The 11,816-nt window shown below is 41.0% G+C and overlaps 1 protein-coding gene across 1 annotated transcript; it reads right to left on the bottom strand.

Annotated features, from left to right (window-relative positions):
• Positions 1-644: 644 nt before the first annotated feature.
• LOC149231542 (uncharacterized) lies at positions 645-3,470 on the bottom strand. The gene is made up of 2 exons (XM_089381669.1): positions 3,338-3,470; positions 645-2,080 (listed from the first exon to the last, which is right to left on the bottom strand). The coding sequence occupies exons 1-2, from the start codon at positions 3,468-3,470 to the stop codon at positions 645-647; spliced, it is 1,569 nt and encodes a 522-aa protein (XP_089237795.1).
• Between the last annotated feature and the right edge of the window lie 8,346 nt (positions 3,471-11,816).

The raw sequence follows: 11,816 nt of genomic DNA, 5'->3' as shown, positions 1-11,816 counted from the left end.
GGTTGTACATTTTTCTTAGGAGGCCCATTTTAGACCTCAAAATTCCCTTAATGAAAATTCCTTTTGAGTGAACATATTGGATATTCTCTCAAATATCTTTTTCTAAAGACTATTTTTTCATCTTGACTTTTATAGGATCTGGTAATATAATCAAAATTTTCTTTATTTCTTTTTCATTATAATCCTTGGACTCCTCTTCCATTGTGCTTCTGGTAACCATTGATTTCTAGACTTCAAGACCTTGATCCATAAAAAATATTTCCATTCTACGTCTCCATTCCTCATAGTTTGCTCCATTGAACAAGGGAGATTTGTTAGCCTGATTTGATTCTAATTTCATGATCAAAAAAGAGACATCTTTTTTTTCTCCGGAAATAAAATTCATAATTTCATTGGTGAAATTACATGCTGTAGATGCCCATTGGCATATGCTGTATCATGGCTGTCTATCCACTGTTAGAAACTAAATATTTACAATGAAAACCCAAAGGGTATACTGAGCAGGTACAAGACCTCAAAAAAGATCAAAAATTCACCCTCGCGAGTGTGTCTGTGATGTCCAGATTTACAATCCTTAGCTAATAAATACAAAGTAGAATCTATATCAAAATTTCAAAAATTTCAAAGTAACAAAAAGCTGATAATTAGGGGTTGTTGCCCCTCTGAAGTCTCCCATCGATGTATGGCCTATGGAAGTAGTGATAGGTTTCTGCAGGTGTATGCTCAGCGATCATCCACTCTCCTAGAGGACGATGTGTCGCTTCTTTCGATAGCCTGTCTGCAGTTTCATTTCTTTCCCTGTAGATATGAGCAACAGAAATCTGATCAAAGAATGTTTTGAAAAAAACAATTTCTTCCATAATAGATCTCAAAGAGTATGCATAACAAACAACTGTGTTGTTAAACCAATCAGTCACATTCTTTGAGTCCCCAAATATTTGTATGTTTCTGCATTGTTTCAGTATGGCAAAGTATATCAGGTGGCGAAGAGATATCAGTTCAGCATGATTATTTGTGCCCAGTCCCAATCCCATACTAATCTGGAAATAGTGTGTTTCTGATAGGTAAAAACATATGCCTCCCCCACAGCCATGCTGCTGGGCAACACCATCATAATAGGCCCAAGGTATTGTTGTGTTTATCTGTTCCAGTCGGATATTCCTAGGTATTTTTTGGCTCTCATCATTTGGTATCTCTTCAAAAGCAGCGCAAATTTTTGGAGGGATCAGGTTCCAGTTAACCGGCTTGTCTTCAAATATTTTGATGTTTCGCTTGAGCCATATGTGCCATGAGACCAGAAGGGGAAGGTTTCTTGTTTTTTCCACAGCAGTACCCCACCAACTGTCCCATGCTGTTATAATATCTGCACCCTGCCAGCTCATATTCAGATTTAGAGATTGAAGGACTTGTGTCCAAATGTTCCTGGCGGTCGGGCATGAGAGAAAGAGGTGCTGGGTCGATTCCTCCTCTTGGTGGCAGAGGACACACCAGGTGGGTCCCAAGAAAGCCCTCTTTTTTAAATAGGATCCAGTGGGGATCTTATTTTCTAAGATATTCCACATCAGCAGTCTGGTGTGCATTGGGGCTTTTATTTTCCAAATTGTTACCCACCAACTCCTTAAGGCCTCCGGTTTTTTATCTGCAATAATGGTATCGTAGCGCTGCTTTGTAGAGTATTGTCCATATTTTGAGTGTGCCCATATGAGTTCATCCTCTTCATTCTTTAATCTAACATGTGATTCTGTGAGTGCTTGAATGTAGTTTTTCCATGTTCTTCTCCATTCATTTGGGATGTTCCAGTTCTGCTCAGTCAGCCATGCTTGTGCATGAAAAGTAGTATTCTGTTGATCCCCAATCTGACCAATATACTTAATGCCCCTGCTATTTAAATGATTTATCAGCCCATTTGGTAGCTGATGAGAGTTTCCACTTCCAGTCCATGGATCAATTCCAATGCGAATTGAGGCTTCATTTCCTATTTTCCATAACAGTCCATCCTTGATAATGGGGAGAGAATTTAGTATGGCCCTCCAAATCACCGAAATACCTTTTCTGTTCCATGTTGGACTTCTGATCCATTCTATAATAGTCGATGACCAGATATATTTATGTAGGATAACCTCAGTCCAAAGACTTTTTTTCTTTAGTAATAACCAGCTCCGTTTTGCTGCCAAGGCTTGTGCAAAGGCAGGAAGTATTTTAAGGCCCCAACCTCCCCACTTTTTTGGAGTAGCAATTTTATTCCATTTCACCCAGGCAAAAGGTTTGCCCTCCTTTTTTCCATTCCAAAGAAATTTGCAATAGATTTGTTATATTCTATGAAGGACCCCTCTAGGAATCCAGGCCAGTGACATCCAGTAAATCGGGGTGGCTTCAAGGACAGATTTGATAAGAATTAATCTGCCTGCCCTAGAGAGGAACCTGTGACACCAACAGTTTATTCTTTTCTCCACTTTTGTGATAAGCCAGGTCCAATTAGCGATTTTGTACCCATCTGGTTTTACCCTAAAACCCAGATATTTGACCCCCTCCATCAGCTCAGTAGCTTGAAATGGCAATTTTTGTATTGAGAGCTGTGATTCCTGTTGTGTACAATCAGATAGAGAGATGGTGGATTTATCTCTGTTAATTTCCATTCCTATTGCTCTGCAGAAAAGGTTTAGAATCTCATACATTGAGGTGGTGTCCTGAAAACTACCATTCAATAAAATTAATATATCATCTACAAATAGAAGGTGTGTCAGATAGTAGTGGTCCATAATTTTTAGCCCTCTGAGGCCCCCTCTTCTTTTTTCTGAATCAATTAGCCGGCTCAATCCTTCCATAACTAAAAGGAATAGTAATGGTGATAAAGGGCATCCTTGCCTTATCCCTCTATCAATATTAAAGGATGTAGTGGCAAACCCATTGATGAGAATGGCAAACGATACAGAGGAGATGCAACCCATGATCCAGTTGATGAGAGCTGGGGGAAAGCCCAAATGAGTGATAATCATCTTGATATATAGCCAATTCACTTTGTCGAAAGCCTTTGATAGATCAATTTTGAGAGTAAGTCCCTTGAGTTTTTTGTGCTTGATGGAGTGTAGGGCTTCCTGGGCTGAGCCAATGGCATCCTGAATGTGTCTATGGTGGAGGAAAGCAAATTGCTCCTGAGAGATATGGTTAGATAATATGGGCTTGATGCGGTTGGCTATGATTTTGGAGATAATTTTATACAGGTAGTTGCATAGGGATATGGGCCGAAAATCGTTAAAAGAGGTTGGTGAGTCATTCTTAGGGATCAAAGCCAAATAGGTAAAGTTTATGGGCGGGTGGATGTGCCCTGTAATTCTACTTTCTTCAATGACTGCCAGCAGGTCCTGTCCCAGAAGCTCCAGAAAAGCCGTGTAGAATTCAACCGGCCAGCCATCTGGACTAGGGCTCTTGTCCTTCTTGAACCATTTAAGTGTTCCTTCCAATTCCTCCATAGTGACAGGTTGTATCAGATCATCCTCATCATCCGGATCCACAAACCTAGGGAAGTGGCCAGCCAGGTTAATGATGTCTGGGAGGGTGATGGCTGCTGGTGCAGTAAATTGACTTTTGAAATGGGTATTCCCCAACCTGGCTAATTGTGGGTGTGTAGAGGCCCATCCATCTAGTTCACAAGGTAGCTGCCAAATGGTGTTAGTGGCCTTCCTACCATTGGAAAAATTGTGGAAAAACTTGGTATTTCCATCTCCAGCTTGTAGCCATATAGCCCTACTTTTCATCCTCCACTGTTCTTCCTTTTCAAGAAGAATCTTTCCCTTTTGGTTTTCCAGACTTATCAGTTGGAGTTTTGTGTCATATTTTAAGTACCCAAGCCCCTTTTCATCCGTGAGCTAGGCAATCAACAATTCAATGTCCTTTAGGCTCTGTTCATCTCTCAATTTTTTCTGCCTTGACCATTCCTCTGTGATAGTCCTGAGTTTTTTAAGTCGAACACAAAAATCTGCTACCATTCTCTGCTCCCTGAGAGGGGGTTGTGCTCTCCAAAATTCTGTTACCAGCTTGATGAAATCCGGGTCTTTTAGGAAACCGATAAAGAATTTGAAGGGGGCACGAGGCTTTTTTGAGGGACCAGATATTTGTAGATATATGGGGAGGTGATCAGAAGATCCTCCAGTACCAACCCATTGCCTGTATAAGGGTAGGGCTCAGAGAAGATCTTCATGAATAAAAAACGGTCCAATCTCCATCCTAGGGCAGCCTCACCCGTTCTCCTGTTATGCCATGTGGGCATTTTCTTGTTCATGGGAACATCAACAAGTTTCAAAGTATCCAGTAGAGTGCTCATCTGGTCGGATATAAGGCCGATCTGTGAGTGATGTCCCCAAGATTCCTCCATACCCAATGAAAAATTTAAGTCACCACCAATAATGGTAGTGCCTGAGACAAGATTGTGATCCCGCAAGTTGTGCCAAAACTCCATTCTGTTCTGGTTAGGGGCATATATGTTTATCACTTTTAACTGGATCCCTAGCTCACTCGTAAAAATATCCATACCAATGAAGCCCAAACCGCCCCAGGAGGAAATGTGCTTGACAGTCTTAGGGTTTATTCCTATAGCAAGACCTCCAGATCTACTAAAAGCATCCAAACCCTGAAAAGCCCAGCTCAGAAGGATAGAGTGAAGGGTTCTAGTTATGATGTCAGATGAGCCAAGGGTTTCCTGTGGGAAGAGAATGTCACTATTGGTAATGTGTAAAAGAAGTTTTAGAGCCAATCTCTTTTTGGGGTTGGCTAATACCCTACTATTGTAGGAGAGCCAGATCATGGGGAAACAAGGTTGGAGGGATCAACTGATCTAAGTGCCCTTTCAATGGTGTATTGACGGCCCCTCGTTACATCAACCACCATTGTCTTGATGCCTGTTTTGATCCTGGATGGGCACCCTCTGGTTGGTTTCTTATTTTTGGTCCTTCTTGGGGAGTGGCCCAAATCAAAATGTGGAGATAACTGTTGAGATCTGGATCTAAGGTTGTAGGGATGGGATCCTGTCCCTGATGGGGAGGATGTATGAGAGGGAGGAGTGGAAAAATCCCTATGGGAGGTAGGCGTAGTAGAGAATGTGGGGGGAGGAGGAATGATGGAACAAGGGATGGTAGGGATAGAAAAAAGAGTTGTGGAAGGGGGCGTCAAAGGTGTATGCAGAGTAGAAAACATAACATTTGATAAAAATACAGAGGTTATGGGGATAGAATCATTACCCAGAGGGGGTGGCACTTTCGCAGCAGATTTGGAGCAGGTCCGAGGAGGAGAGGTCTGCTCCCTTCACCGATTTTTTGCCTTTTGTGTAGCTTCCATCACAGCCTCAGGTGGTGCCTATCCTTGTTGCTGGTCTCCCTTATTCAGCTCTTCTGAGATATGATGTTTGATCCCCTGAGAGGTCTCTGTAGTCACCGATGAAAGTAGTGGACAATATTTGTATAGGTGACCCACTTTGTGGCACCTATTACATCGAAATGGGACTCCTTCATAATCTAGGAGTTGTCTGTGCGAGAAATGTCTCCTGTGTAGAGTGATTTTTTCTTCAAGTCCCTCCCTGGTGTCAAGGACTGATCATGCTCAAGGTAAGTCCCTAGTGCATCGCTAATACGTTTGAAAACCTGAGGAATCCAAAACTGCATGGGAAAACCAGGAAGTCTGACCCAAATAGGCCCTACACCCAACTGTTCATGCTCCGAGTCGAAGAGTGGATCCCATCTCTTCAACAGTACAGGAGCGAGCTCTATATGCCAGTAGCGCGAAAGTATCCAGTCTGTATACTCCTCCCTATGGAAGTGGAGGGCAAACCAACCTCTAGCCAAAACCCTAATCACGAGGAGTTGTTTTAATAGAGAACCCCAAATCTCCATGGTCCATTGACATAAACGCTCCACTGAATAATTCCTACCACGAACTCGTCCTACAAGAACCTTCCTCGCCGTGTCTAGAACATCAGCCATAGGAACGTCTTCTCCAAAGGTCAAAGTAATGTCAGTGTCCACCGCTCTGAGGCACCGACCCTTTTTGGTCTTGTCTGTACGACGACCTGTGGGACATTCTCTGAGCAGACTTCTAAACGCTTCTGAAGAGCCCTGCTGGGCAGATATTGCAGGTCTAGGGTTTGGAATGGGAGAACTGAAGCAACCAGATCTTATCGGGGAGTGAGGGTTGTAGCTACAAGAGCCCGAGTGTACGAAGGATTGTGCAGGGAGCAGGGGGTTTAATGGGCCAGCCAGAGCCAAGGAGTAAGAAGGAGGGTTCAGAGGTAATGAATGGTGCGGGGGATGAGTTAAGGGAGAGTCAAATGTGGGCGAGGCCTGAAGACTAGTGCCGAGACGATTCAGTGTTGCCGGAGAAAGCGGAGGGAATTCCAAACCGGGAATGTCATCAACGTTGACAGTAGGAGGGTGTCGTTTTCCGGTGGAGGGTGGGTGTTGCGGCAACTGATGTGTAGCTGTCGTCGGAAGCGTATTTTTCTGCCAGGGGCCCTTTTCGGGGCCAGCTTGATGAGCCCAAATCTCCTATTCTGGCATCGGGTCCTCCTCGTAGTCCACGAGGTCTTCTTCGACCATTGTAACTGAAAGTAAAACTGACCACTGTATGACTAGGGGGAGGTAGACTGCAGAGAAAACGAAGTTGCTAAACCATCGGATGGTGTTCCAAATACAATAAAAAGTAACCGAAAAAGCCTGTTGTTTCGAGGTCCAAAAACCAATTTTTTATCACATAAACTGCGGTCAGATCCGCGTGGTGTAACCTCCAACGTATACCATCTCCATTGTCGCTGGTAAAATTAGATTCAGGTTCCCTATTTCCCTAGGGTTCTGCCATGACTAGGGTTCCTGGAGCTCCGCCGAATTTTTTTTCCATACCGGAATCCACTTTGTCGAAGTCTCGGATCTTCTAATATGTTATTTTCTTGAAAGAACTTGTAGAAGTATTGGATCCTTTTCACTCAAATAAGAGATATATTTAGAAGGATTGGAGGATTTTTCCTTGGATTTTTCATTTTTGTTCTAAGGATCTACCTTCCAGCTATTAGGTTGTGACTGAAGGTATTGGATTTGATACCAATTATTGGAAATACTGGGGGGTGGGGTGAATCTATATTCATTTTCACAATTTTTATTTTATACCAATTAAGACCACTTAAAAAGAGAACAAAAAATGAATAAAAAATAATTTTCGTTATTAATGAGAATAACAAGGACTCCAATCCTCAAAATAATTCAAGTTCTAATTTGTACAATCACACCTATGATTTCTCTAGGGATCCAAACCCATATGAAAACTACAATCTTCAAATTAACCAAGCTTCAACTTGTACTTTACCAGCTCCAACTTGGTCTTCTTGAGGACTCTAATCCTCTCAACTAGCTTAGGATCCAACTTGGTCTTTCACAAGGCTCCAACCTTGTGTGATGACTCCAATCCTCTAGGGCTCCAACCCTCTTCTTCTATTCTTCAAAGTGGGTTCAATAGTTCTTCAACGATTCCAATATCTTCATCAACAACCCTCAAATGATATTCTTCAATAAGGCTCCAAAGATGTCTTCAAGTGGTCTATAATATCAACTTCAAAATATCTGCAAGATGTCTTTAATGGTCTTCGACAATGGTTGACACATTGCTTCAAAGATAAAGGAAAGCTTCAACACCTTCAGTACGAGTCTCCAATACTCTTCAAGTAACACCAATTTCCTATAAAATAACTACTCCATTAGGGCTTCAAGGTCTTATTTAAGATGTGACATTTATGATGCTTTACCAAGGCAAGTATTTTGTAACATCCCTGGTAAAAAATCCATGTAAAAATTAACAAAGGTAAAATAAGACCTTGGCCATGGGACACATATTCCAAGATGAATGTTGGGCAGAAACATAGTGATGGGGATCACTTGTGATTAATTAATGGATATGGAAATTAGAAAAAGCAAAATGGAATTTATTTATGAAAATAATGCAAATTAGGAGAAAAGGAAGGTCAAAGGTCACAGGTTGCATGTGAGGAGGAAAATGAAGGAAAATAAGGGAAAATTGAAGAAATTAGAGGCATGATTAATAAAAAGGCTTATGAGTATCAATTCATGGCTTTTGATCAGTTCAGTTTTGGAGCTCTCATTTCTCTCTCTCTCTCTCATACTCTTGGACACTTTCTTTGAGCACTCTTGGAGGAGTGTGGAATACTTGGGATTTGGAGCAAGAAGATAAAGGAAAAGAAGGAAAGCATAAGAGGACATCGGGATTAGTAGGTACAACAATTTTTTCTTACAGGTACTAAGTTTCATGTATGATTTCCTTGATAGTTTTGGTATGCATCACATATGCATGTGGTTATTTGGTTATGATTTGTCATTGTCATGGAGGATTGCTTGGATTGACAATGGTTTTGCCTAGCCTTTCCATTTCCTAGATAGCCATGGTGTTGTGGGCTTTAATTTAGTTTTCTGGTTGGTTTTCTTGTGCCTTTGGCTGTGGGTTGAATTATTAGTTCTTGGAAGCCTTGGTTGGACAAATTCTCTAGAATCCCTATACCAAATTGGGTTGAGTTACTAGTCCTAGAACCCTTGGTTGGAAAAACTATTTGGAAGCCCTTGGTGGGTTGAACTACTAGTCTTGGAAGCCCTGGTTGGAAAAATTCTCTGGAAGCCCGTTGGCAGTTGTGGGTTAAGTTACTAGTCCTGGAAACCCTGGTTGGAACAAACACTCTAGAGCCTTGGACAACTTGGGTAGAGGCCAATGTGGTGATGGTTAGTGATGTCTGACCGTGAGGTGTAATCACTGGTTGAGGTGGTTTGGGCTCTGGAAGCCCTAGATGGTTTTGATTGATTTGTTTTGTGAGACCCCACATTCATACTTGGAATATGGCATGGGAGTGACTGGATTAAAGAAATATTTGGTTCAGCCTAGTCTATGGACGGGTGGTTCGTGGAAGTCCCATACCTAGTCGACTTATGCAATTATCAATAATATCTCTCTTCCTCCTTGGTATTTTATAGGTAAATATACTCGTTTATATGTGGCTTATATGGATGTTATATCCTTGATATTTTTGTTGGTTATAAGTTGGTTATGAGTGAGTTTTATGATAGTGAAAATGTATGGCTCTCATCATTTTTTGATTAATCAATGAATTTACAATGAATATATGGCTTAATAGATGGTAATTCAGTTATTGTGATGAGGCAACAATCCTTCTTAGTGATCTCAGATAAGTGTGAGACCCCTATGCTAAGATATGTTGTTTAAACCCGTAGAATGAATATTTGTGACATGTTTGATGAAATCCCTGTCATGGCTAGTAGGGGTCCAAAAAAGTCCTCATTCAAGTATTTGCATTTTTATCACTTTTTTGATGTTACTTATCAATTCTGGAAGTTTCATAGAGTTTTGGGCAGTGGCATGAATCATGAATCTTGGACCTGAAAAAGTGGCACAAAATCTAGAGTTTCTGGCACAAAACTACCTGGAAAACTCTCTAGTCACATGTATGCCTTGCTGTGGGAGCGACTGGAGGTTTCCAGTCACATGCATGCCCATGTCAAGGGAGCGAATGAGGATTTAATGCAACAAAATTTTAGTTTATCTTAGGGGCTGGTCACCTGGATGGGTTGGATGGCTCCTGGGGGTTCTGTAGCAGGTGTAGAAGGTCAAGTTGTCTGTGTTCCGTTGCTTCCATTTCCTTAACTGATACATAGTGAGTTGAATCACTTCCTAGTAACTCTTTGTCGCATGTTTACCCCGGTTGGTTTGTTACTTGGGTAGATGTGGGAGTAGGGTGTTACAGAGTGGTATTAGAGCATGGTTCACCCATTGGACTGGATGGACGGTGTGTTTGTCATGCATTCATGTCGGTTCTATATATGTGTTCCTTATACTTGTGGTCTATTTTCTTGTTTCATATGCATGGTGTTGGTCATGGTTGCAGTGATGTTGCCATGTGGAAGTTGATGGTGTTGTTGTTGTGTGTGGTCGTCATGAGTGTATGTTGATTATACATTGGTTATGCATGTCAATGCTTATATATCGTTATGCATATATTGATGTGGTTGTAGTTGTCATGCATGAGGTCATAACATGTGGTTGGTATGGTCATGAATCAATGACTGGAGAATGATCGAAACGATGAATAAATGTTGATATGATTATACATACACACACACACACACACACACACACACACACACACACACACACACACACACACACACATATATATATTTCACTAATTTGGTCGGTCTTGTAGACGAGATACCCTTATTGGAAAATCAAAGTAGTTATATTAGGGTTTGATTCTCGTTTCTTGATAATTACTTGTGAGTGTGTTGGATTATTTTACTTCTTTATTATCTTATATTTCATCAAGAAATTACCATATTATGTGTGTATGAAGATCACAAAACAAGAGACACACGATATAGGCACTATGCCAGGGAAAAACCCCCTCGAGGGGAAAACCCAGTTAAGATAATTATTCCTTTAAATAGTATTATTTGAGACTCTTGACCCTAGACCAAGACCAAACCTTCCCTCCACACCAAGTCATCCTCCCATATATTCAAACCCTTCCAACAATTTTGATTAGGTAGCAACTTCCGACAACAGGTAGCTTTCGGCAACAATGAAACTTGGAAGACTTCGATCTCCCAAACTAGGGCAAGAAACATAGAGAGAGAGGCACCAAAAGTTCAATTTTCTTTTTATCCTTAGACTTCCTCAAAACGCACTTCCTTTGGCTTCTCAACAATAGACTTCACACTTTCCCAACTACTCTTGAGATATCGAACTAGCTTGAGATGTGATGCCCTAAATGACTTCGACTAGCTTGTATTTATAGGCTTCTTATGGGTCGAATTAGGGTCCTTAGGCCTACTTGATCTCTTCGAGGCCAACTTGGTGTGGAGGATACACAAATCATATTTAACTCAATACTTAACCTTTTTACATGATTCAAAATCCCAAGAAGGGTCTCTTTGAATGTAGAATGACTCTATAAACTCAATATTAATCCTAGGAGTCCAAAATGGGGACTTTGAATAATATAATGATGACCTAAGCATGAAACCCATGCTTTAATAAGTCATTGTTACAATAATAAAAATTCGTTTCTTTATTCTTTTGACAAATACATTTCATGATGACTCAAATACATTAAATGAAGACCGAACCTAGTTACAATTTCCTATAATCCTTCCTTGGACTACACCGAGGTGCATTGGTTTATTTATATTTTGGTTTAGCTAACATGATATACCTTGCAGGAAGAGAAACAACAAATATGACTAGAAAGGTGGTAGACTGCAGTTCCCAAGAATCTCCCTATGGATCAGATGAGAAACATGGTGTTGGGCATTCTTCTGACTTAGCAGACACATTGAGAAGTTTGAAGGCAAAGATAAGAAGTTGTAAAAAAGATAATGACAAAATCATTCAAGTACAAGAGAAAAAAGCAGAGGTTAATGCAGTCATCCTTCAGATTTTGTCATAACTGCGGAGACATGGACCACTTCAGATTAGCCATGGAAAAGAGGATAGAACTAATGGGGCATATGGCAGTAGGTCTCATGGTGGGTATAGGTTAGATAGAGATGACACGATCAAAGATGGCAAGTTCTTGGATACTCCAGACATGAGGGGTGATGGACACAAGTACTATTCTAGTTTTGGTTCTAATAGGTATCATGATGATCATTGTTATCATCCTTACAAGAGGAGTGATAGGGGATATTTTCTTGATGAGTTCAAGAAATAAAAGCCGCCTAAATTCGATGTGGAAATGAAGAAAACACAGGATGGAGAATCAT

Source organism: Pinus tabuliformis, chromosome J (assembly GCF_031772625.1).
Source record: "Pinus tabuliformis cultivar Carrire ecotype Pingquan chromosome J, CPIR1, whole genome shotgun sequence".
NCBI lineage: Eukaryota > Viridiplantae > Streptophyta > Pinopsida > Pinales > Pinaceae > Pinus > Pinus tabuliformis.
This window is presented reverse-complemented; position numbering and strand designations above follow the sequence as displayed.